This window comes from Lutzomyia longipalpis, chromosome 3 (assembly GCF_024334085.1).
Source record: "Lutzomyia longipalpis isolate SR_M1_2022 chromosome 3, ASM2433408v1".
NCBI classification, from domain to species: domain Eukaryota; kingdom Metazoa; phylum Arthropoda; class Insecta; order Diptera; family Psychodidae; genus Lutzomyia; species Lutzomyia longipalpis.
The window spans coordinates 9,086,637-9,112,414 of NC_074709.1; the positions used below are offsets into that span (position 1 = coordinate 9,086,637).

At 35.7% G+C, this 25,778-nt stretch overlaps 3 protein-coding genes across 15 annotated transcripts in view; 1 reads left to right on the forward strand and 2 right to left on the reverse strand.

The window, feature by feature from the left end:
* The first annotated feature begins 3 nt into the window (after positions 1-3).
* On the forward strand, positions 4-5,323 carry LOC129791810 (protein FAM91A1). The gene is made up of 7 exons (XM_055830344.1): positions 4-190; positions 811-895; positions 960-1,169; positions 1,248-1,432; positions 1,881-4,054; positions 4,938-5,007; positions 5,101-5,323. The coding sequence occupies exons 1-7, from the start codon at positions 107-109 to the stop codon at positions 5,209-5,211; spliced, it is 2,919 nt and encodes a 972-aa protein (XP_055686319.1). The 5' UTR covers positions 4-106; the 3' UTR covers positions 5,212-5,323.
* On the reverse strand, positions 5,276-13,707 carry LOC129791901 (glycine receptor subunit alpha-4-like). Its single transcript, XM_055830519.1, has 8 exons — positions 13,567-13,707; positions 9,670-9,773; positions 8,549-8,616; positions 8,074-8,205; positions 7,857-7,966; positions 7,657-7,739; positions 6,321-6,473; positions 5,276-6,257 (listed from the first exon to the last, which is right to left on the reverse strand). Exons 1-8 carry the CDS (start codon positions 13,584-13,586, stop codon positions 5,527-5,529), a joined length of 1,401 nt encoding a protein of 466 aa, XP_055686494.1. The 5' UTR covers positions 13,587-13,707; the 3' UTR covers positions 5,276-5,526.
* A 1,041-nt stretch (positions 13,708-14,748) lies between these two features.
* Positions 14,749-25,778, reverse strand: part of LOC129791795 (potassium voltage-gated channel subfamily H member 6) — a 64,673-nt gene continuing 53,643 nt past the window's right edge. For 8 of the 13 annotated variants that reach the window (XM_055830302.1, XM_055830306.1, XM_055830301.1 and 5 more), the window contains 13 exons: positions 25,000-25,154; positions 24,766-24,886; positions 24,007-24,127; positions 23,745-23,863; positions 23,458-23,648; positions 23,230-23,372; positions 22,801-22,994; positions 22,469-22,560; positions 20,205-20,335; positions 19,884-19,955; positions 18,607-18,832; positions 18,234-18,545; positions 17,043-17,416 (listed from right to left, as the gene is read on the reverse strand). In XM_055830302.1, the coding sequence (XP_055686277.1) occupies positions 17,272-17,416; positions 18,234-18,545; positions 18,607-18,832; positions 19,884-19,955; positions 20,205-20,335; positions 22,469-22,560; positions 22,801-22,994; positions 23,230-23,372; positions 23,458-23,648; positions 23,745-23,863; positions 24,007-24,127; positions 24,766-24,886; positions 25,000-25,154 (2,022 nt within the window). In that variant the 3' untranslated portion in view covers positions 17,043-17,271. Of the gene's footprint in view, positions 17,417-18,233; positions 18,546-18,606; positions 18,833-19,883; positions 19,956-20,204; positions 20,336-22,468; positions 22,561-22,800; positions 22,995-23,229; positions 23,373-23,457; positions 23,649-23,744; positions 23,864-24,006; positions 24,128-24,765; positions 24,887-24,999; positions 25,155-25,778 lie in introns of all 13 variants that reach the window. The other 5 variants (XM_055830307.1, XM_055830304.1, XM_055830310.1 and 2 more) reach the window with 1 other exon arrangement.

Sequence of the window (25,778 nt, forward strand, 5' to 3'; positions counted from 1 at the left end):
GACAGCAATTTGACAGCGAAGGTTTTTTTTACAAGATATTTTTTGGTGAAGTGGATTTTTTCTTTGGCGAGAAAATGTGATTTTTCCTTGTAAATTCGCATTGAAAATGAGTGCAAAAATTAATGCAGAGATCGAGGAATGTGTCCGCAATAACATTTCGTGGACAAATCTTCCGGTTCATCTGAAACAGGTAAGTTTTTCCAACCCTCCGCCCCCGCTCTGGTTATTTTCTTATTCGCCAATGCCTGTGTGTGTGGGTGGGTGGGCGAATGAGGAAAATCTTGCTGATAAGAGCTGATAACATTTACAATCGAATTGAGTTGGAAATGTGGCATTTTTTTCTCTCTCCTTCACGTAAACATGTTACAAGCTGACCTCGATTTAACGTGTTATTATTTTTACGAGACGGCATGAGGATGAATATCTTCGTCCTCTTCTGCGTTTTGTGGAATGTGTGGAATTTACCATTTGAGTCAATTAAAGCTCACTCAATATTGATTGATCATCGATTGATAAATCATTGATCAATTATTGGTCAACCTCAGATCAATTCTGATTGGTCAATAATTGATCATTTATGCGGACCTTTATTGACTCAAAAATTGATCAAATATGGACAAAATTTGTTTACTGAGTGGCTGTACAGACACGAAATCCTATATTATATAGATGAGCTATAATTGTTTTGCTGATCCTTTTTGAAGCAGAAAGCTTCCGCGATCTCATAAAATCGCACCCGGACGAGAAAACCTCGGGAAATGCGAGAAAATCAGGAAAAACTAACAATTCATTCTTTCTCTGACAAATCAGATACTGAGAAATACCCCAAAGGACTACGATCGGTATGTCTTCAACTACAGCCTGAAGAATCAATTGCGCTATCGTGGGAATTTAGGTGAGAAATTTTTTTTTAACTCTTCCCGGAAAGGTGTAAATATTTCTCATTATGTATTTTCCAGTGAGGAAGGTTTTCCGGAATGAGCAGCGCTACTATGAGCTTCTGGTGGACAAGAGTGTGAGCTACTTGTGCTTATTTCCCTATCATCTGGCCGATATTGTCACCAAGGGGCTACGTGTGACTCCATTCAACTACTACCTTGACGTACTCAGCTTCCTCCTGAGGAATGACAAGAGTTACGATACTCTGCCCAATTTTACCGCCGTTGATTGTAAGTGAAAATGCCTCGCGGAAGCCCCTTTCGTGATGCTGCTGCATTTGCAATTCAATGAGTTTCTCTTCACAACAGGTCTTCGAGTGCTGGGAATTGGACGGAATGAATATCTTGCGCTGATTAGTGAGATGAAGACAAACTCATCGAAGCTATTCCGTAAACCAAATCCACAGCATTTCCTGCCCAAATTCCCCATCCGGATTAACATTGAGCCATCGTGGAAGGTGGAAGTTGGATATGTCCTTGAATCTGATATCCGGGTACGTTGAAGCAACGATGAAAAGCCTCCGGAAAATCTTTTTTAATTCTTTTTGTCGGCCCAGTAGAGCAGTGGCAAAGCAGATGGTCCCAGTGTCCGTTTGCTTTGTCCCTGGGAGGGTCGGCAAGTTCGAGACTCGATGGTGTTCGATAGGTTGTAATGCAGATATGAAAAAAGATCTAATTCGGTTAGGAATATCCCCGCTCGTTCCTACCAGCAGTGCAATATTACAACGAGAGGCAACTCTTGAACTGATATTGACTGCTCTGCACCGTTGCTTGTGATAAAACTTATGAATGAGGAATATTCCTAACACAAAGTCACAATGCAACAAAAACTGCCTCTCTGAGGTTGACGTCAGGTCGGCAGTCGGTCATTAAAAATCAAGCTAAAAATTTGTGTGAGAAGCCAACCCCAGTAATGAATGGTCTTTTTATTTCTTTTTGTAGTTTGTAAATGACGCCGAGAGGAGTCTCATTGATGATTTAATTGACTTCGGGTCACGCACGGTGGGACAAGTGGATTATGTGGTGGCTCACAGCTTGTACAGGAAGGGTTTGGTGTATTTGGATGTGCCAATAAGTGGGGAGGATAAAATCTGCATTCCACCACTCAAAAATTTTGTGATGAATCGCGTGTGTGGGGATTACTTTGAGAATCTCCTGTACAAGGTCTTTGTGAGTACAGATGAGCACATGACAATCTCCGAATTGGCTCAAATGCTGCAAGTTAATCTCGACACCGTGAAGCATGCTGTCTCGCTGCTGTGTCGCTTGGGGTTTGCACGCAAGAAGACAGAGATTGCTGTACCAAATCTCCATCCAAGTTGGGACAATGTGGAGCGCGTTGAGGATGAACGACCACAGATAACACCCCTCAATTATCATTCCCTCCTTATGAATGAGACAAATGATGGTCTTGTGGATGCAAAGGGGAATCTTACGTCTACGAAAGCTTCAGCAGAGGGATGTGATAGTAGCCCAACAATGGGGGGTAAAGAAGATATTCTGGATATGGAGGAAATTGTCAATTTATCAGCTGCTGAATGCACCTCATCAGATGGGACGAGTGACTTCTCAATCATCAACAATTCATCCTCATCGTCGACAGAGTGCAAAACTCCGGCAATGAAGAAGAAATCAGCAAAGGAGGAACGTTCTGTGGTGGAAGATGTCCAGGATAGTAGGAGTTTAATCAAACCCCTGGATCCGAATGCAAAAGGAGGGAAGAGGATAGGTTTTCTCTTTGATTCCACACTTGCTGCATTCCTAATGATGGGTAATCTCTCGCCTGGGCTCAAGAATCACGCGGTGACAATGTTTGAGGTTGGGAAGCTCTGTGACGAGAGTATGGATACATTCCTGGCTGAATTGGAGAAGGTATCTCTTCTCGATGCTGAAGGTGAGGGCGAGGTGGGGCGCTATTTTGCCCACGCCGTCATTCTGCGGTCGACAATCATTGCCCTGCGGAATAATCTCGCATGCGGATTGGATTTGCTGCGTCTGGAATGCCTCGAAAGTTTAGACTACAAAACACGTGATAGATTGCTTGAGAAGAAGTATAAATTCATCTGTTCAGCTGCCCCGCTAACAAGTAGCTTCACCCATCTCCTGTCCATTCCATTCTTCGGACAATTCCACAAGAGCTGCGACACATCCCACCTCTGGCTCCGGATGTTCTACTACCACATATCGGGTTTTGGGCCACCGAGTCTCCTCTTGACACGTGGCACCGTCCTCAAGAGCCTTCCGCGCATTTTTCTGGGCTACGGCAAACTCCTCGTGACCATTGTCCACACAGATTCCTACGTCCTCAATACGGATAACTACCTGGCACTCAATGAGCAACTGAAGAATGGGAGTGTCCTCATTCAGGGCTATGGGATACGCGAGCCAGCAGAAATTCGCTATGAATCCTTCCCATTTCACAAGAACGATGCAAATAGGCAAATGTGGGCGAAGCATCGGGCTGTGGAGAAGCTGTCGGAGCACCTCAATCTGTCCAGTACATGTGGGTACATAACATTCCTCAATACGGGCGTCCCGGATCTCGGTTGTGAGACAAATTACGATGCAAATGTGCACCTGAAGCGTCCGGAGCGACGGAAAGGGCGACGAAATTCCGGGAATGCTGCTACACCATCCATGGAGGATTCCACAATTTCCACTGTTTCGCGGGATGATGATCTGATGACGCCCCAAACGCCGTGTGCTCCCAATGAACTCCTAACACCACTCGATGGATCCGAGATCACCATTCACAAGTCCAAAAGCAATGATTTAGCAAAGCTAAAGTCACCCGTTGAGGAGCATTTTGCTGTAACACCCAAAAGTTCATCACCGTCGAATGTATTCCGCAGTGAGGACTGCAATGAGCTGCTGGAGACGGAATTGGCCGAATTGGCACAGTGTGAGGGAAGGTACGCCGGTGGGAAGGAGTTGGTATCGCAGAATTCCATTGAAATCGCCATTGTGGACGCCCCTCCGGAAGAGGCCGCCAAGGGGGAATATGCCGGCGAGGAGTGGACTCTCCTTGATGTGAACTTTGGGGTTCCACTCTTTGATGTGGATTGCAACACGAGGATTTGCGAGAGTCTCGTTAAGCATCTTGTCTCAGATGAAAAGTAAGTACTTCTTCTTTCTTTTTTAATAAAATTAGTTGGTGTTCCAATGAGTACGTTTTAGACGTCCCATTTATAATTTTGAACGGCAAGAAATAGAGTTCCGGTTTAAAATTTTGTATACAAATGTGGGTGAAAAATTTTATTTTTTGACATTTTCAAAATCCAATATGGCCGCCGTCCGACATTTTGAACTACTGTCAACCAGTTCCCTTATAGCTAGAGATCTGAAATTTTAGTATGTTGTAGAGCTCAGTGAGACGTTTTCATCGATAGCTCATACTTCAAAATCGGTCAAGCCGTTTAGCAAATATGGCGAACCAAACAAAAAATGTTTTTTTCCATATAACTCGAAAACGGCTTAACCGATTTTGACCAACTCAAGCTCAAATGAAAGGTTTCAAGAAGCCCTACAAATGTCTAGAACATCTGAAGTTCCAAAAATGACCGCAAGAGGCGCTAAAATAAAATACAATAATTGCCTAACTTTAAGGGGCAATATCTCCGAATCCCCATTAGGCAAATCCTTTAAATTTTGATATGTTGTAGCCTGACTCAATATCTTTCACCAGTCCAAAAATGAAGAAAATTTGTGTCGCCGTTTAGAAGATATAGCCATTTGAAAAATTCTTGAATTTTCAAAAGTTCTTAGAGCTATATCTCCTGAACTGCTTGACCGATTTTGCTCATCTTAGTATCAAATTAAAGGTTTTGCGATTCTCTACAACTTTCTAAAGCATTAGAAATCTCTAGAACCATTCCTTGTGAATGAAAAATGCGAAAAACTGTTTTTGTGAAACAAACTTTTCCACGTTGTGGAACACCAACTGTTATAACTGGACGCGTTATGATTGACTTTTCTCTAAAAAAAAACTTTTCCTTTCAGTCTTCAAAAGCTCCAAGAATCCAACAGTGAGATGAACAGAAGATTCCTCCTATTTGTATCTCAGTGTCTGGTAAGTTGGGGATGTTCTTTTGTTAATCTTTTTGTGGGATTTTATGCTCATTTTCTCTCTCTTTTAAATTCCTTCCTGTGGTGCTGTCGGCAGTACTTTGAGGATGAAAATATTGGCATTGTGAAGATAGGACGTTTAATTCCGCAGCCAAGGATAAATTTAGCCTTTGAGAATGGCAAAGTTGGCTACTGGAATGGCAAGTAAGATGGTAATACACAGAGTCACTCCGCAAAGAAGGAGAAAAAGTAAAAGAAAAGAAACGAATGTGTGACGATAATGAAAATTTAATATATATATTTGAAGAAATATAGCAATATATATTATTTTTCTTAGTATGAGAGCAAAATGGTAAATGGATAGAATGAATATATTTATATATAATGCTGGGTCAGGAGGGCTCCTAAAAATCGCAGAAGAAGCATCCAGAAAGGCCGCATGTAAAATGTAAAAGTCTATCGCGTTTTATTAGTTAGTATTGGGCAGGAAGATGATGGAGGAGAGGAAGAAATGAAGGGTATATCACATTTTCTTGCGCGATTCACTTAGGTAGAGTACCCAGTAGATGGTGGCAAAGAGGAGGAAGCTGAGCGGGAAGAGAATCAGGGAGATCTGATCCAATCGCCCCCGCTGGGAGCCCGCATAGAGGAGGGCGTATTCGGCAACATTGCGAAATTTCCGTTTGTGCATGACACTGGGGCTGGCTGTGGGTAGGGATCCAATATCCTCCGTGGATGATGGTAGCTGTTGCTCCTTTGCCCTGTCTTCGGGGGAGATTCGATTGCCGGGTGAGGCAAAAATGCGATTTGCATGATCAAGCCCATTTCGTCCAAGGGCTCGATTTACGGGAGTTCCTGCGCTAGATAGGGTGGACGGAGGCACAGGCGATGGGCTACTGATGGTGATCTTTGTCTTAGTCGTGCGCCAGTGTTTGTCATAGCGAATCCCAAAAAGGACAATAAAGTACTCCATGAGGGCGAGAAAGACAAAGAGGGTGCATGAGATGAGCCACACTTCGATGCATTTGAGTTCCAGTGCGTCAGGGGAATTGTTACGGACGGTGTCAAACATCGTTACGAGGGACAGCAATGTGGTGACAAGGAGAACCATTCGTCCAGGAACAATTTCCGGTACAACCACAAAGCTGCCCCAGCTCATTGAGACAAATAGCGTCGATGGCAGGTAGTTCTCCAGTAGGTAGCTCTTCACTTCGCGCGATAGCGTTATCTCCAGGCGTGCTGAACAGTGATCAGCTGCAAAAGAGGAGGAAGTTTAGGGAATCACTTAGGGATGAAGAAGAGCTTTTAGGGACTCACCGTCACCGTAGTTGATGATCTTCGGTTCGGGATCTGTACTGAAGGAGACAACGTAGCGTGGTAGACGGAAGAAGCCATCCCCAAAGTCATGTGGAAAGGTCAATGGATTATTCTTTTTCCACTGGAAGGTCATGTCCTTAACGGCGTGTTTATCTGCAAATTGAGATTTTCTTTCAATCCTTAAAGGATCATGCTGAATTCCTATGTTTTCGAAGGTAGCCGGATGAAAGTTTCAATTTCAAGTCAAAAGTTAATGGACTATTTGACTTAAAAACTTAAGCCTGATTCAAGAAACCGTGAAACATTAAAAGCCTGACCTTAAAAAAATTTAAGTCTAGTTTGAAGAAAACTGTAGTCTAATTTAAGAAGTTTATTCTGGTTTAAAAAAACTCAGATCTGACTTAAAACGATTTTCCTTTAGCTAAAAAAAATCGGAACTTCCTAAATTACAGAGTCTATCCAATATCTGACAATTTCCGATTTTAGCTGTGTTTCTTTTAGATTTTAGTTTTCTAATACTAAGATTTTTACAGATTATTTCTCTCTCTCCAATTCAAAATTTTAAAAGGAAAAAATTGCTTTTTTAGAACCTTTTAAAAGCCTTTAGAACTTTTCTTTTTTTCTTCTTTTATATCAGACGTATCAGACTGAAAAACAATCTGTAAAACACGAATAGTCAAAATCTTAAAACAATTTTAAAATTGCAAGAAAAGATGTTTATCTGTTGATAATTATTTTCTGTACCTGATGAATAAGGGAATGAAGCTCTCGAAACTTCGTATGGAAAAGCGTATTGAGAAGCTTTTATAGGTTGTAAACTCTTTCCTCCTGCCCACTGTTGAATATTTATTCATTTATACTGAAACTCTAAGGAAAGCTCCAGGCTTTCAAAAACATTTAAATAGAAATTCTTTGTGAATAAATTTCTTCAAGGCGTAATTAATTTTTCATTTTCTTTCATCGAACATTTAATTTTCTTCTCCATTTCTTATACATTTTTGTAAGACACAGCTTCTTATTCTTAAATTGTATGTATATGTAATTAAATTGAACAAAAAAGCTCTGAAGGTGAGCTTTTAAAATAAATTAAGATAAAAGTTTTTTTTTGTGAGAAAATAATTATATCCCGCTCATTATGCAAACATCCAACGCGAGCAAAAACGTTTTAATTTCTCTCTGCATGTTTAATTCGCAGAAATGCAAAATTCTACATAAAATGGGTGTCTCTCTATAAAGTTACTGACTGAGCTAGAGAGATTATCTGTGTGAGAAAATAGCTGTGAGGAAGTGAAAGAATGTGCATGAAAAAAGGAGCTAAAATGTTAGATATACTCACAACTACTAAAATCCACGCGGCATTTTTGCACATCAAGAGGATAGAGGACGAAATTCATGTCACAGTTGATGATGATTGTTGCGCTATAAGATTAGGCAATTGCGGGCAAATAAAAATATTTATTATGTATTTAGATTGTTTAGGTAAAAAGCAAAGAGAGAGAATGAGTTATGTATTGATTTGAGTGACGTGGTATATACCCAATTCGAAGATTTATTGTGCTGTTCTCATATAGTCGCAAACTTGAAATTTCCTCAAAGAGCTTTAATAGTTTCATCTCACGCAATTGTCGAATGTACAAATCTGGGATCTGTGTGCAACAGAGAGACAATGATTTTGTTATAAAGTCAATTTTTCTAAAGCTAAATAATTGGTGTAGTTTGTGAGAGGGGAGAAAAAAAAGCTTTCCGGTAGTACCCAGAGGAGTGATCTCTGTTCAAGCGTTATTTCCACAAAGCCATTCATGCGAAGTTCCTCATTGTCGGGATGCGTTGGATGAATACGTAAATCCTGCCATGTCATTTGCAGGAAAACATCAAAAGACACTTCCTGCAAAATTACAAACAAACCATCCATTCCAGGCATTTTATATTGTATACATAATTAAACTTGCAGAGCTTTTGCCGCCTTTGCTTTGGCAATGTTTTTGATCTATCTCGCAAGCTTTCAGCTAAATTTTGTGAAAGAATTTTCTCTCAGTAAATTGCAAAAATTCCCCCAGACCCAAATTAACTATTTAATTGGATTTTATTGCTGCTTTTTTCATGCCAAATTTTGTGAGAAATTGAAGATTTTCCCTTTGGGCGAAAGCTCTGCAATTGACTTCAAAGTATTCTTCTTGCAATATTTCAACAAGTTTTGACTGTTTAAAAGAATTTTTTTTGCAACTCACTTCCTTCGTCTCATCCACGCCAGATATTCGATTGACAAGTAGGGAGATTGAGACTTCCGTGAGGGCATCTAAAAAAACCAACAAAAGAATGTCTTACAGTGAACTTTTCATGGTTGTTTGCTAAAAATTTTTCCCTCCTTTTCGCCCTTGACCTGCCTTCATGTGAACTTCAATGCGGGAGCAACCTTAGGATGCACACAGAAGCACCTTTTTGCAATATAATATTGATTAAATATAATATCCGTGAGGGTGCTGCCAAGAGGGGGGTAAGACAGTTGTGTACCTATATTTATGATGTAAAAAGCTCACGAAGGTGTTGGCGGTGTCTGCACAACGTCTTCCGCGACTGTCGATCAGTTTATCCCCACCTTTTGTAATTTATTTAAGTTACACTCTTTTGCAAACATCTCTTCAATTTAATTTCTTGAACTTTTCTTCTTCTCTTCTCTATTTTTAATATTTTTCTTCTCCATACAACGAAAAGCTTCTTTCTTGAGAAACTTTTTTAAACATTTTTTTTTTAATTCAAATAATTTCCCTTAGAAAGGACAAGGCAGGAAGTCTTTACTTTATTTGTTAATCCAGATTTCTTAATTTACAATTAGTTGCTAAGGTAGAAGGTTAATAGTAGATAAATAAATTTTTGCTTCTACGGGGTGATTGCCTCGTGGTATAGATTGCAGAAGGACGATGGGATCATAAAAAGCTTTTACTTTTTTTTTATATACCCTGTCGCGACATTTCCGTACACAGGAAGGATGGGAAAAAAATGGATTAATTAATATAAAATGCGCATAGGCAAAATCCCACACCCAAAAAATCCTCAATTTAAGAGCAAAAAAAATTACGTTCACGCTGCAGAACACGTGCCCGATGGCAAATGGTTTATCGCATCTCAAGGGAATCCGCGGTGGTATTACGTGAGGAAAATTGATGGTATTTTGACTACTTTTAGCGCACTCTTCGTAACTCTGTGGTGTTGTGCTATTTTTATCCTTCCTTCACGCATCAACCTCCCCCCAATGGGGGATATGTGGCTTTCATTAATTAATGTACAAACGAGGAGGGTGTTGCTCTGTGGTGCTTTTTTTCTCACACACTCTGCTGCATTATATACTTACTTGGACGCATATTTTTGTCATAGTCCTTAGATTGCATAAAAGCTGGCTTTGAAGGGCGGGAATTCATGGTGTTTGACTGGCGGAACATCATGGAAAATATTGCACTGAAAAGGGATATTTTATTAAAAGGAGTTCATGCACTGGCCATATAAAAACTTCTTCCATCGCAGTGCAATTTTAAACAAATCCATCTTGTAGAGAAAAAAAGAACAATGAAAAATCGCGAGAGAAACTCCCCAATATCTACTGGGATCACATAGAAAAATGCAAAAAAAAATATTACCAAAAAATTCAAATATTGCGACGCCATTTGCAGTTTTTGTCCCTCTAAAAAAATGTTTCAAAACTTTTTTATAGACTTGTCGCACATTTTTCCCCGAGATTTTCATCCTTTTCAAATTAATTTTGCATAATCAATAAAAATGTCGATTTTCATGTAATAAATATTTATTATTGGTTTGTCCAATATATACACGGATTTCTAACCTAAGATATTCACATAAATGCAGTACAATTTTGATTTTCTGTCTCATTAATCGCCATTGAATTTAACGGTAAATAAATATGTTAGGTTAGAAAACCTGGAAAAATATTGGACGACCCAATATTAATTTGAAAAAGGAAAAACCTTCGCGGAAAATGCGCGACAAGTCTACAAAAAAGTTTTGAAACATTTTTTTTTAGAGGAGCAAAAACTGCAAATGGCGACATAATGGGCCTTATTCATCGACCAAAAAACTCTTGAAATTCGCTTGAAATCTTGAAATTTCAGTACAAAATTCAAAGATTTCAAGGGTTTCGCATATTTTGACAATCTTTATTTACATTTTTCTATGTGATCCCAGTGGACATTGAGGAGTTTCTCTCGCAATTTTTCATTTTTTTCTTATTCTCTACGAGATGAAATTGGTTAAAGTTGTTCTGCAATAGAGGAAGTTTTTACATGGCCAGTGCATGAACTCCTTTATTTCCAAAAAATAATTGAAAGATTTTTATGCTTTCCTGCAAATTGGAATTTCAATAAAGTTGCAGAAGAAAAATGCAAAAAAATCTTTGGAAATTTCCTCATTAATGAGCCATTCTTCAGGAACAATTTATTTCATCAATTTATCAAAGGAATTTTCAATGCAAAAATGAGATAATCTTAAGAAACTTCCAAAGACTTTTATTTTTTGTTTCAACGACGTAAATCTCGAAAAAATTTCCATTAAAGCAAGACTTAATTATAGAGAGTTAAATGCTGTGTATTGATTTATCAGAAGCTCGTTAGAAAAAAAAGCTTCGCACCTTTGAAAGCCCCAAAATAACCCTTGAAAAATGATTTGCTAAATATTTAGCCACATATTGGATGATTCTTTCACTTTCTCATTCAATAAACCTCCTGTAAGGGTTCATTAAACCCCCACACTTAATCGCCAAAGGGGGTGGTGGGTGGTCTCTCTCGATGGGGTGTAGGAAGTTGTTGAGATTCCTTTGTAATTTAACGTAGTACAATGAGTGAGAGGGTGGGAGACCTTGAAAGATTTCCACACAAATAATATATGAGAGCTTTCCTCAAAAGCTCACCTCATTGAAATGCAAGACAAATTGCATAGAAAACAATGAAAAAAAAATGCAATTTTCTCACAAAACTTCTCATTGTGCAGACGTAAAGTTTTCTTTAGAGCTTATCTCGATGGAAGTAGTAGGAGAGAATGTCGTTGAAGTAATTTGAGATGCTTTTGGCTATCGAATTAGGGCATCGCGACGCGTGTGAAAGAGATTTCTACGGGGTTCCTCCACTAACTTTGTTCTAATAACTTTTCCATTGAGTCATTGCATGTTAATTGAAAGTTTTGTGTTCAACATTGTGCAGAGAGAGATGGAAAAACGGGAAAAATTAACACATATTGCTAAAGCAATATACTATACAATTATATTCTAAAATAACTCCATGCGAGTACTTTTTCTGCAGTATTTATCGCATAAATATTCTTCTTCACACACCGCAAAATGCACATAGAAGGCAGGAAAAAAAGTTAATACAATTAATTTAACATTAGAATCATCCTTCCTCCCTTCCCCACTGTGGGTGGGAGTTTTGTTTGGAAAAAACCTTACTGAAGGAGATTCACTGCCCCTTAATGTTAAGTCATCACGAATATTGAATTTATTTCTGGGTATTTATTTTATGCATATAAAAAAGCTTCAAGTTCAACAAATTTTTGTGCGGAATAAGACTAAATGAGGAGGTATAATCATACTCTACATAGTAAAATAATGTAGAAAATCATGCTGGAAGTTATTCGACAATATATTGATGGGGGATAGGGGGAGAGCTCATCGGCGTCATCCTATCAACGCCACCACCAAGAAATTCAATTATCTTAAAAACCCCTTCTGCAGGAAAAATGATTAATGAGTCGTGAGGAGCTTTCGCATAGGCTCTTCTACGCAAAGATAGAAAGTGTCTTGAGGGGGTATTTTTAGCGAGCTTTATACATATATTAGCATATAAATTTCCGTTATAAACTTTAAGTTGCTTCATATTTGTATAATTTATATTTATGATGATTTGTTGATTTAAAAGGGATTCCTTTTAAGGATTCATCAAGTTTGGCAGGAAGTTTGGCATGTCAAAGTGTCTGAAAAACTCTAAACAATCCTATTCTGGGAGATCATTAATTAAACTCTCTTCCAAATGGGATAGATGGAAACTTTTTTCATTCAATGCGAGATCTCTTTTTTCTCTAAATAAAAGTTTTCGAGAAAAGAATTGAAGGATATTGGTTTGTCTAGGAGAGAATGGGACAATTAAATTTCGAAAGAAACTTTCAGTTTGATTTTTTTGTAATTAAAAATCTAGAAGAATTAGGGGAATCATCAGGAATGATGGCATCCTTATTATTAGTAAAATAAATAAATAAATATCTAGAATAAAATAATGTAGTATTTTTCCCCACTAACGCATATCTATCGCAGAGGGGTCAAATACAAGATAACCAAATACATGGTGGATGACTAAGGGGTATTTATCTGAATGAAAATCTATGGATTATTCGTCAAGAATCGAATAATTCACACAAAAAATTCGGACTATTCACCAATATTCGGATTAATCGTTGAGAAGATTCAAACTATCCGTTAAATATTCTGAATATTTGTCAAGTTTTGGATTATTCATCAAGAAGATTGAGACTGTTCTTGACGAAGACTTAGGCTATTCGTTAAGATCCAGATTGTTTGTCATGATTGAATTGCCAAGAATCAAATAATTAGCACAGAAGATTCAAACTATTCGTAAATATTCGGTTTTTTCGTCAAGTTTTGGATTATTCGTGAAGAAGATTCGGACTATTCATCCAAATTCGGAATATTTGTCATGATTAGATCTCTACCAAGATTTCGCATTATTATTTTAGATTAGTTTATCTCTCACATGGAAAATTTTTCCTCTTGTGAGATTTTTCTATTTCTCATGAATTTTTAAATTCTCATAATTTTTTATTAGTCTCAATCCCGAGAATATACTTTCAATGAGATTTTTATGTTAGAATTCCTCTCACATACTTGATGACTCTTGCAGAACACAAAAGTCACATTCAGCAGCAGGAGGGATTTAAAGAGAAAATTCAATGGCAAATTTCTCTTATCTCACTACCACTAAACCCCAATTTCAACTCCCCCGCAGAGTGGAGAGAGAGAGAGAGAGATCAATTGATGAGATTGAATGTTGTATTAAAGGGTTACCAATAAGTGCAGACATAGCTTCCGGGGGAGGGTGGTTCGAGGAGAGATTATTGGTTTGTGATAGGGCATGTTTGGGTGCAAACAAGGGATTCTGCAAGGATAGTGATTTATACTTAAATTACATTTTAAATGATGACTCTTGGCACACATTCTGTATTACGTACTCACCAAATCCAGATGTGTCTCATAATCTCACTTCTCCCGTTTCAGACGTTGCCAAAATCACTGATTTTATCACAAAATAGTCACCTCATACTTAACTTTTAGGCATATTTTGGAGTTTCTTTTGAATTATCCTTTTTTCTAAATTTTCTTTTCAATTTGAGGATTTTGAGGCACTTTTAAGGCACTTTTAAAGGCACTGTTCTTTTTAAAAAATATTCCTTGCGGAAGGGACTTATCTGCCTGAGCAACCACGTCTCGACGCTTCCTCGTTTTGAGCTCAACTGAAGCTCTCGCGGATTGTCTGCGGTGTACTGCCGTGTTTTCCTTCTTCACCCATGAATCGAAAGGACTCGACACTATTGTTATACACCAAACAAAAGACTTGCAGTTTTTTTTGCTCCTTTAGCCATTTTTTTCACACCTTCAATGCCAATTTCCTTTATTGCCTTCCTCCCCGGATTTATGCTGTGGCATGCGGCTCTATCTCCCACATTCACCCCCGGAGTATCCTGTTGAAATTCATCGCAACTTCCTGTGAGCAATTTTGTCCGCAAATCATCGCACTTTCGAGGCGCGCAAAAATATGCAATAAATCGAGGAAATTATTTCTTTTTTCCGTGGAAAGATGAAGTGGATTTTCCATGCTAAAGTCCCCCCAAAAAATAAGTCAACACAGTTCTTCGTATATGTAGAGAAAATATTCCATTATTTGTGATTTTTATACTCTTCCTCTAGCCAATTTATTGACGTACACAGAGGATACATTGGAGAAAAGGCACACAATGGCGATGGAATATTATTAGTTTTTGAATGTTGGTATTAAAAGTTTATCACGCGATCGCAAGAATAAGGATTTGCATAAGAGAACCACAAATGTTCTTGTCACCCCGGTAGACATTGTGGCGAGGATAGATGAGAGAAATTAACTATATATAGTATGTTGCTTGTATGGTGGAAAATCAATTTATAATTTTTATTTATTTAAATTGAGATTTTAAAGCAAAAATCTTTTTAAATCTCTTTTTGAGATACCTCGTGATTAGATTCTTTTTGTGTAGAAAAAACTTGTAGGAAAATCAAATAGAATAGGTTGTTGTTTCACATGAGAATTTAGCCACTGGAGGAATATTTTAATGGACCAAAATATAAAGTTTTAACAGTTTTAATGAATGAATAAAGAGACAATTTCTTTTATTTTCACATTTTTTTTATTAAAAACTTTCTCGCATTCATAATGAATTCTTTTAAATTTTCTTTTGTTCTTTTCCTTTCAACTCTTTCCCCAAAATGAAGCGTGTGACAATTTTTTTTGTGCACTCGCATTCTCTCAAAATTCATCCTCTAACCATTCCACAAATTGTCTTTTTTTTGTATTTTTGTTATTATTTAAATGTAGCAACAAGAATATTTTTTTCAACAATTTCCTTGATGTTTCATCCATTCAAAATACTTTTCTTCCTATAATGTTTTCCTTACATTTTACTTTGGAAAATTGTTTATTGTTGAAATTTTATCATTTCTTTGGTATATCGCAAATGTTTATTTACAAAATTTGTGGTAAATTGATCATTGAAATGTATTTTTTTTTATTAAATTTAATTTTATTTATTAATTGATGCAGTGAAGCATAAAATTACAAATATTTTTTTATACACATGGCATTCGATTCTTTGATACTCCTGCTGATATTTTTTTTTACCACAAATATCTAAATCTTCTCGCACTTTGTTTCTTAATTTTTTTTACGTTATAAAATACATTGAGGCAAATTCTAGTGGTTTTCCTTCTCTTTTGCACCGCAATTTTTTTTTATATGAAAGGGATCGTATTTTAAAGCAGCTTTGAAATGAGAAAATGTTTTCTTTTTTCTCTCTAACTAAGCGAATTTACTAAATGGGAAAGAATTCTTTAGGCGACATAATAAATTTGTTAATAAAATAAAGAAAGAATTTAAGCTGTTCTATTGCTATATAGGGAATTTCGTTTTGATCTAAAAATAAAATATAAAAAAATTAAGGATGTTGCACAAACTTCTATAAATATTATTTATTTTTTATTATTATTAAAAGGCTAAGATTTGAAATAAATCTTTTTGTTTAAAAATTTAAAAACTATGCCGAATATATCATCGACACTCGCTACGTGAAACCATTAATTTATTTATTTATTCTCATAAATTGTAATGCTGCTGCTGCTTTTTTTTTCAATATGAACATTGCTGGATGAATTTTTATTTGCAAATGAGAATTCTTCCCTATCGATTCTTTCTCATATTATTTTGTTTCTTTTTTTTTACATTCTAAAAGGCCTCATTATATGAAATTTAAATGAATTTGCAATAAAAATGTAAATTATACTATCACTATTTACATATTTTTTTATCATCTAAAGCAGAATTCGAATTATTTTTATTATTTGTTTTTTGGAAATATTAAAAATTCATTAATTTTTCGCATCGTTTTGTTCTTTCTTTGAAAGATAAATTAGGAGAAGATAAAATTTGTATTGGAGATTATGAAATTTAAAGCAATAAATATTAACTAAAAACAGCTACAGATATTAGAACGTTGGAAGAGGGGAACGAAGGGAAAATTAGTCGGCAATTTATGGAGAAATTATCTTTGGCTCTCTCTCATAGTAAATTAAGTTTATATTTTATCTAACGAGGTTTAAGCATAAATCCCATTGGGAGCTTTCTTGTCACGTACAGCTTTTCTATTTTGTGTATGTTTATGTTTTTAGATTAGAGTGAAAATATGTTGCTTAATAAGATTTTGTGGTCAAATTTATGTTAAAATGGACTCTTATTTTGGGGCGGAGGAAGGCGAAGGAGGTAAAATATCAATTGAGATAAATTTCTTCTCAATTCCAGGAGAAAATTATTTAATGGATGAATTAACTATATGTATACTGTCTTAATCTTACAGACTTTTAGTCCACGCGTGGCATGAGATTATGATTTTATCGCATTTTTTTGGCTCAAGATATTCAATTTTCGAAGCCAGCAAATTAATTATTCGGACGCCTAAATACACTAAATCTACAATCTCGAGATCTCTGATTTTTTCTTCTTTACATTGCTGCTGATTAAGAATTTTTTACAATAATAATAATAAATTTTAAAAGATTTTTTTTCCTAAAATTTGCGAGTATATCCACATTTTTTTTTCATCACTCATGTCAACCTCACGATGTCTTCCAGCGAAAAAGGGATTTTTTTTTAAAACAATTAAAGTACAATTAAAATAATGAATCTCAATTGTCTTTTTCTTTGCTTCTCAAGGTACGTTTTTTTTTTTTGAAAATTTCAATTAAATCTCATTCATTCGATTTTTTTGCTTTGTTCTTTCACTATAAATTGAGCGAATTTTGCTGCATTTATACTAACACTGCTGGCGCTTTTTTTTTGTTCGGCAAATGAGACTTCCTCCACATATTTTCCATACAATTTTCTTCTTTCAAAAGGCAGTGATGGGAAATTTATTTTTTTGTTACATCCACCACGGAGAAAATCTCACAAAGCACACATATTGCAGAAAAAATAACTCGGCAGATTTTTTTTCATTAAGATAAAATGTGCAAAGATTCTTTTTTTTTCTATTTAGGCTGAAGAAGTTGACAAAAATGTCCTTTACGTACTACTATTGTGATTTATCTTGATTGGAATGTTTGCTATCCTACAAAGTTAAAAAGAAAATAATAATTATCTCAGATGGGGCTTAAGACAGGTGGTAAAGAAGATGAGCTTACTTGATCAATTTCATCCAAGGACTCGAGCTTGGCGATTGGTGCAAAGACTGTCCAGTTGTCCGCATCCTCCATTGTTTGGTTGAAGGATGAAAACTTTGAGCACCTGTTGAGAAGCAATTTCAACTCGTAAGAAAAGGTAGAATAACATTTCAAATGATTAAATGGCCGAAAAAATATTTAATGAGCTAATGGTGCTATAGGGAAGGGCGGGGCTAATTAAGTCAGTTAATAAGACGTCCTATCTACTTTCAATAGTTGACTGTTTTTTGGAGATTATCCGATGAATAGTTTAGGAATAAAAAAATAAACAAATTTTGAGTCCTCCAAAAATACGTTTTGCGTGGTGAGAAAAGGTCGTTTTCTGACACCTTTCTCTTAGCGATTTTTCAATCTCACCGTCTTTTCCACAAGCTAGGTCAATGCAGAAAACATTGCTAATATGTATTTTTCACTAACTTTTAACGATTTTTCTGTATAATAATATTAATCTAAACATGTCTAAGGGGGCTAATATAGTCAACAATGTAAATAATATAGAACTGTTTTAGTGGGTATAAAAGTAAAATTCTTTGTTGCGGGTCGAAAGGTGAGAAGTTTAGCTATCAACTACTATTAATCTCTTAGGTGGAAAGTCATTGGAAATGTCGGAAAATCCCAACGACTTTATTTACCCCACTGGTGACTATATTTACCCCAAAAGGGTTCAAGAAAAGCTCAAAAACTCATATTTCCCGGGGAGATAGGAAAGAGCGGTCTTAGACAAAGTTGTAGGCAAGGAAATTTCCTATAAGATAGGGATTTATGCAAATTGACTTAATTAGCCCTGCCCTTCCCTACACTTGATAAAAAAATATCAAGATGGAATTTTTTCTTTTCGTTCAAATGAATAGCACCATTATTTTGGGAAATAAGGAACTCACTTGAAAAGGCTTTTCTCATTGGCGCACTCGGGTTGCGACACGGACCGCTGGACATTACCCCGGGGCGTCTGACTGGCAGCGGACGCCTTATCGGCCGCCGTGCACATATCAAAGGAGAAATCACTCTCGGACGGCTGGTATGATGTGGTCATGGCCTGTTTGGTGGCTGATTGTTGCTGTTGCAGCTGTATTTGCATCTGTATCTGCTGCTGCTGATGCAAGATATCCAGGATGGTACGTACATCCTTTCGCAGTGTCGTCTCAAGTCCATCTATTCGCTGTGTGATCTCATTGAGCTGATTTGCCAAACTCCTACAAGATCAATAATTTGGGAGTATAGTTCCCGCAAAACTCATTCACATCCACTACTTACGAGACATCCGTCGTTGACGTCTGTGGCTTCACCGTTTCCTGTGACACCGTCGTCTCCCCCTTGTCCTCTTCCTTCGTGACACCACACGTACACAACTTGGACGCCACGGCACTCAGTGTCACCGTGTCCGCTGCTGCGGATCCCGTAACAGCCGACAGTGTGGTTGCTCCTTTCAGGGATTGAACTGTCGGGCTATGCTTGTGACTTGCTGTATGTTTGGGACTCTCTGAAAAATGTTTTTTTTTCGCAAAAAAACATCCCTCATTTACTTTCTTCTCCTTTTTTTCCATCATTTCACCCCCATTTGCACCCGCGTGGCATCACTGCTATGTATATCACACACAACAAAAAAAATGCAGTGCAGCATACATTTTACGGCACATATAGCATGGGATGAACAATATAACACAATATATATATATATATTTTTATTAATTTGCTTCTGACCAACAATTTTTTATCCAACAAACACCAATATTGAATTTTTTCTGTATCACAAAAACACAAAAAAATAAAAAAAAGATAAAATAAAACACAGAGAATGTTAAAACACTCAAAAAAGGGGATAAATTTGAAGGATAACGCGTGTGGGGTAAATATATATAAATAGCATTTTAACATTGTATCATGCTTATGTAAAAGAAAAAGTGTTAATTTGTTGTAGCATAAAAAAGACAAAAAATAGCCTGTGAGAGCCCAACTGTTTGGTATGAGAATGCACAAAGTTTCAGTGTTGGAGAGATTTTTCTCCTTTTTTTTTTAAATAGGCAAAATAACAAGCTCATAATTAACCAGGCGTCTCCATTAACACTTGGAGGATCGAGGTATCTAACCTCAAAAGTTTGACCTTCATTTTCTCTTAAAAGAAAATGTTTTTCCAAGTTTTCTTTCGACGATCTTGAAGTAATGAAACTTTCCTACACATAGATGTTTTTAAGAGATTTTATTCTGTGACGATTTAAAATATATCCAATTGGCCACTTTGGCCAGCAAAATCCTCCAAGGGTTAGCAAAAAGTATTTAGTGTAATATATAATGAGCTTTTACAGAGCTTCTTATGTACACCAAGTTACTTTGCCTTTGTTGAATAATTTTACGTGAATTCTCAATTAATGCGCACACAATGTTACACAGCTCGCAATTTTACAAAGAAAATGCTTTGTTTTTTTGTTTGTTCATTGGGCTCCATCATTCACAAAAGGAAAAGTTATAATAAATGAAAAAGAAAAATGAACAAAACACACAAATGTAGAAGAAAACACGAATCTCGGGCTTACCAATATTTTCTAACGGTTGATGCTTAATGGATCTCAGATCGGGGATACTTCTCTTAATGTGTGTAAACATCCCTATACATTTTTTGGGTATCGTTAGAATGTCATTTTCTTATATAAATTTTCAATTTAAATGTAGGTTATATATAGTAAGAAACTTTAACAAGTTTATGGTCTCTTTGTAAAGTAAAAGAAAAGTGATTTGTGGGTGTTTAAGAGGCCATAAGATAATAATAATTAATTAAAATAGTTCTGTGTGATGTGGCAATATTCCATTATGCAATTAATGTATAGATTTCGTAGAATTTAGTAAAACATAATTACCTGATATGCTGTACTGTTGACGACGACATTCATCTGCTGTGAAGTCCACATCGTTATCACTCATCTGACTAACCGACACTCTATCTTGTCCCATATCATGTCTACTCTGCGGTAACGTTTGAAGATTAGCTCTGCAAAGTTTCTAATTTGAATATCTATTCACATACAATTTTAAGGGCTTTATGTATAGGTAAGGTGTAATAGCAAAAATCAGGATAATAACTAAACTGGTTCAAATTCATTATATAAAATTTAACAAAATTTCACACCATCTTCTCAAGCAAATCCTTTGGGGGTGTCTTTCATTCCACTATGGCGTCGTGTGGGGAATTTTAACAAATTCACCACCCTTTTTCACCGCATGTCCTTACTCCCCACTTTATGCCACAACTATGTGGAAATAAACTTTATCCTCTTTTGGAATGAAAACTTCCGCTCGTTTGCTTCCTTGCACACGTATTAAAAAGTAATAAAATCCTCTAATTAAAAGAAGATTAACTCGTGCAAATAGCAAGGAATTGCAGTGAATTATGTGTTTTATCAATTCTTAAAATGTGTTTTATATTCTACGAAGGTGAGGTGGAAAAGGATTGAGAGGAGATTCAGAATTTTATCGCCGAGAATCTGTTACAAAATTTATAAAATTATCTAAAAGTCTAAAGGAGATTATTCATTTTTTATTAAATAATTTCTTCAACGGTATCTTCGGTTCTGTATCACTGTTGTAGGGAAATCTGGGGTAAAGTGGTGAATTTATGGGAGATAATTTAAACTGAATTCCGTGAAAATATTTGAGATTTTCCGGGCTACAACTTTGTCTCAGACGATTTTTCTCTATGTCAACGGGAAAATGCTTTTTTAGGCCATTTTCCAAACCCTTCCACATTTGCCTGATCCAAAAATCCTGGGGTAAAATGGTTAATTGCGTTTTTTTTTGCTAATCTTAATTTAATGAAATTATTTTAGCTAGGCACTATAATATCTATTGAGAATGAGAAATTTGTGTACCAAAACTTTTTTTTAATAAAAAAATACAAAAATTAAAAAAAAAGCGTAAAATTTAAGAAATTGCCTATTTTATTTTTTTAGTTTATTAAAATTGGTAATAACCCTAAATTGTATATAATAGTTATACTAATTAGGGTAATTTAAAAAAAACACCAAATTAAGTATTTTGCCCCAAGCGATATTTTTTACTATCAGTGTTCTACGGGAAAACGCGGAAAATTCAGATTAGATTCGTGTTTAGCAATAGTTAGTCTGTCTAAAAATGCATTTGGATCAAAAAATTGCAGAGAATTTCGCCAAAACTTAATTTGTAGTTGAAAGGTCAAAGTATCTTTGAGGTTCGAAAAATTTGTTTTTCAAATAAAAGCCAAAATATTGGATTAATTATTATGAAACTTTCTAGACTTAGGCAGGAGTATGAAGTGCAACCACTCACTGACAAAATTAGACAGATTAGCTCCCACTGCTTCTTGAGATATTAATTTTTTTTTTCAAATTCACCATTTTACCCCAGTTACCCCTAAAAACTTCTCATGATACTACAAAATGAATAAACTCCTTTACTTTTTGTATATAATTTAAACGTACTAAAACTTCTTTTAAAAACTTCTAAATTAAACATCTTTATATTAAACTACAACACTCTATGTCATTTAATTTATAAGATGAAGGTGTGCCTAAGACACATAAGACAGGATGTTAATTCTAGAAGATAACATACCACCAACTGATCTTGGATAAGTATGAATAAATTATCACTTTCGAAGGCTTTTCCCTCTTACGGTGTAAAGCCATTGCAAATGATATGAGATTATTCCGAGAGGGCCATCAGACTGTGGTTTTAGTTAAAGTTTAGGAACACAAGCAAATTCTCATGAAGTTTAAAAGCTCATATAAGAGCTTAAGGAAATTATTTCTCCTAAAATTTCACACTATATAGAGAACTTTAATATTGAACTTTACTTTGAAAGTTTCCTGTCTCTTTCCCATACAGGAAAATAATGTCTCTCTTGTGGAATATGTGTCAATTTCAAGAATTTAAAGACTTCTATAGTTTTTTTTAAAGGCTCATAAAGGATAAACATTTAACAAAAGCATCTCCGTTTGTTTGCTTTACGTGCAGATTTGCTTGGGAAAATGCGCAAATTGAACAATATATACCAACTAAAATCCATCAATAAATTCCAGTTCATTACTATCGTAAATTCTACGGAATTTTTTAATTAAAATGTTTTTTTTTTATAAAGACAACTTACATCCTATATGATCTAGTTTCACTATTTCGCTCTCTATCTTGGCCGGACGATCGCAAATACCTATGTCTTAACTCTACACCACTCTGTTCATCCTGGGAGAGTTAAACAAAGGAAATAAAAAAAGACACATTAAATAATTTTAGTTTGAATTACGCTGTTTTACGACACTTTTACCAAAAAAAATCTATTAAAAAGAAAATGTGAGAAAGAAGCTAGAAAATTGCTAAATTTATAAAATTTCTAATCATCTCCCATTAGCCGAATATTGAAACTAACACCAATAGAATATCTAAGAGATGTAAGAGAAATAGTAAAAATATTATTGAGCTCACATCGCGCATATTGTAGGTTATTTCGAGATTATTGATGAAGCTTTCGTAGAATTCTGGATACAAATCAAGAACATCCAAGAGGTCTTCTCGATGTATTTTGTGCAAGTCACAATACGTGAGGGCACGAACGTTGCTATTGGATTTCCCTAAAGTTGTGTAGATGCAGGGATTTTCACCAAAGATGTCATCTTTGCCTGATTTACAGAGAACAAAAAAATAAAGAAATTTTCAACGTTAGACACGTACCAAACATTCTTCATGTCTTTGAGAATTTTCTTCTTAAATGAATTTGAATTTTTCTCCTTACAATCTTATAACCATTAGATGAGATTTTGTACTAATTATAAAATAATTCTCAATTAAGAAGAGATAAAGCTTTTACGAGAAAATCTCACATATGTGATTTATTGTTATTGTACAAAAACTCACTGAGAATTGCCATTACGACGTCATCTTTGAGAATCTCGATGGAACCTCTTGCAATAAAGTAGAGGGATGTAAGAACATCACCCTTGTGCACGAGAGTATCACCCGGGGGAGCGTGGGTTGTTTTGAATTTAAGCGAAAGAGCCCTGAAGAAAATGAAATTGTTGCAAAGAGCATAAAGGAAATTGAGCTTTTGGTTGCACAGTAAGAAATCATCGCTATATAACGTACCTCAAGCACCCGGGGCTGGCTCCCTCGAAGGCGGAGCAACTTGTGAGGAGATTCCGATTGAGATGGAGACAAATGTCTGCTTGGAGACATTCAGGGAAGCCTTTTAGTACAGAATTCATATCTATACCATTTGTATACGCCCATGCATGCTGAAAATATTCCTGTAGACGCTGTCGCAGGGGATTTGGTATCTAGAACGACAGTGCAGCAACAACAACAGTATAAGAAAAAATACACAATGCACCCTGAGGGAAAATTGAACGATGGTGCGGAAATTCACAAATTACCTGATGAAAACGAATAAATTCTCGCACACGGAGCATCTGAGTATGATACCGTGCTGTGCCAGAGTACAGTCGCTGTATAATGGCCGAAACATTACCGAAGATACTTGCATACATGAGAGCTGTTTTTTCCCCGGGAAATTGATTAAAGAATGAATGGAGAGAGAGAGAGAGAAAATTTAGGAAATTATTGCATTGCAATCATTCACATGAGGAGATTGAAATTTAATCAATATATATGAAGTACAACGCGATATATACTCACATCCAACGAGCATAACGCAAATTGTGAAGATTTTCTCAGCATCTGTATTGGGTGCAACATTTCCAAAGCCAACAGAAGTTAGGGATGTAAATGTAAAATATAGCGCTGTAACGTAGCGTGACTAGAAGAAATGTAGAAAAAAAGAAGAAAAGAAAAGCTAAACGTTAACACTTTGTACGTGCACACCACCATGTGCTGCAAATTTCAAACAGACAACGCGCCCGTCAATATTATTGGGAGCTTTAAGCATCCTGAAAAAGCTCCCGAGGTTGAAATTAAGTTGCAATATCAATGAAATAATTCAATATGGATGCGTCGATTTTCACAGAATTTATAGCTTTAACTGGAATTTTCAATTAAAATTTTCTCACTTTTGATTTTATTTGTGAATTCCCCACAAAGGGATATTAATTCGAAGAACCCTTCAAAATGAGCTTTATATGTTTGATACTCAAAGCTTCCACAGTAATTCCGAGAATCTGTGTAATTACTATAATGTAGACCGACAGGAATGTTATGGTCTGATTTACTTCAATGACTTTCACTTAACACTAAATGCTATATATGTATGTGTGACATACTTAATTAGATACCTACATTATCTTAAAAGACGTGGTAAACGTCTGACAAGGAATTATTGAGGAATTGATGTAAATTCATTTTCATGTTTTAATTGTGAATTAACATCCCTAAATTCCTTTCCTTTAAGCTCTAATTATTTTTTACTTATAAAGAGATTTTCCTTATAAAAGTTTCTACCTTAATTGAAGGACCTCCCGTGCCATTGGGAAAATAATATTCTTGACTATCACTCGCTAGGGAATCTAACCATCCAATTTTTGCCTTTAAAATTGGTCTCTCAGCATTTCCAATTGCATACCTAGAATTAAAAAAATTAAACAAGAAAAAAATTAGAATTCTTTCAATGCTCATCGAGGGAACAAAATTCATGCTAAAAAAAAAGAACAAAATTTGAGGAATTTTTTTTTGTACCAAATGCAAGCCAACCAGTGGGCAATGAGAGCAAATGTCGCCATTAGAAGGACTAATACAGCAGCTCCATATTCTGAGTATCTATCGATCTTCCTTGCTACTCGCACAAGCCGAAGGAGACGGGCAGTCTTCAGTAGTCCAATGAGGGTTGTGGTCTGTAATGAGGAAGAGAAGAGAAGAACAAAAACAATCTCTAAGAATTATTTGATACCATTTCGCTTTTTGTTTCTTCCATTTAATTCTAATGGGAAGAACTACATATAAGATGAAAGTTCTGTCTCTACGCAATTAAATTCTAGAGAATTCGTTGAGCTTTAACTCGGGGTAGCACTATTAGATTCAAAAAGTCATGCATGAATCAACTTTAAAAAAAATATATAAATTGGAAAAAAATATTATTATTTTAATCTAAAGTTTTTGATTTCTTCTTGTTTGTGGGAAATTGCTAAAAAAGAAAGGAACTTCTGTACAGAAAATTATTTTTCCATAAATATTTCTTCCCCCATGGGTTTGAGAAACTTATGTTGAGGAACTTTGGGAACTTTTTCCTCCTTTCAAATAATTTCTTTTCATTTGAGTAATTATTATTTTCCGCTTCAGTCGAATACATTACATTACCCAAAGGGAAACTCCCACGAAAAAATAACCGTTGTTGGAAAAAATAACCATTGAGAATTTCTTGAAGCGAATAATAATTTACTATGAAAATACAGCTAATATATTTTTTAATTACACAGAACGCTTGAAAATATGAAAGAATATTAATTTTGTGAAAACAA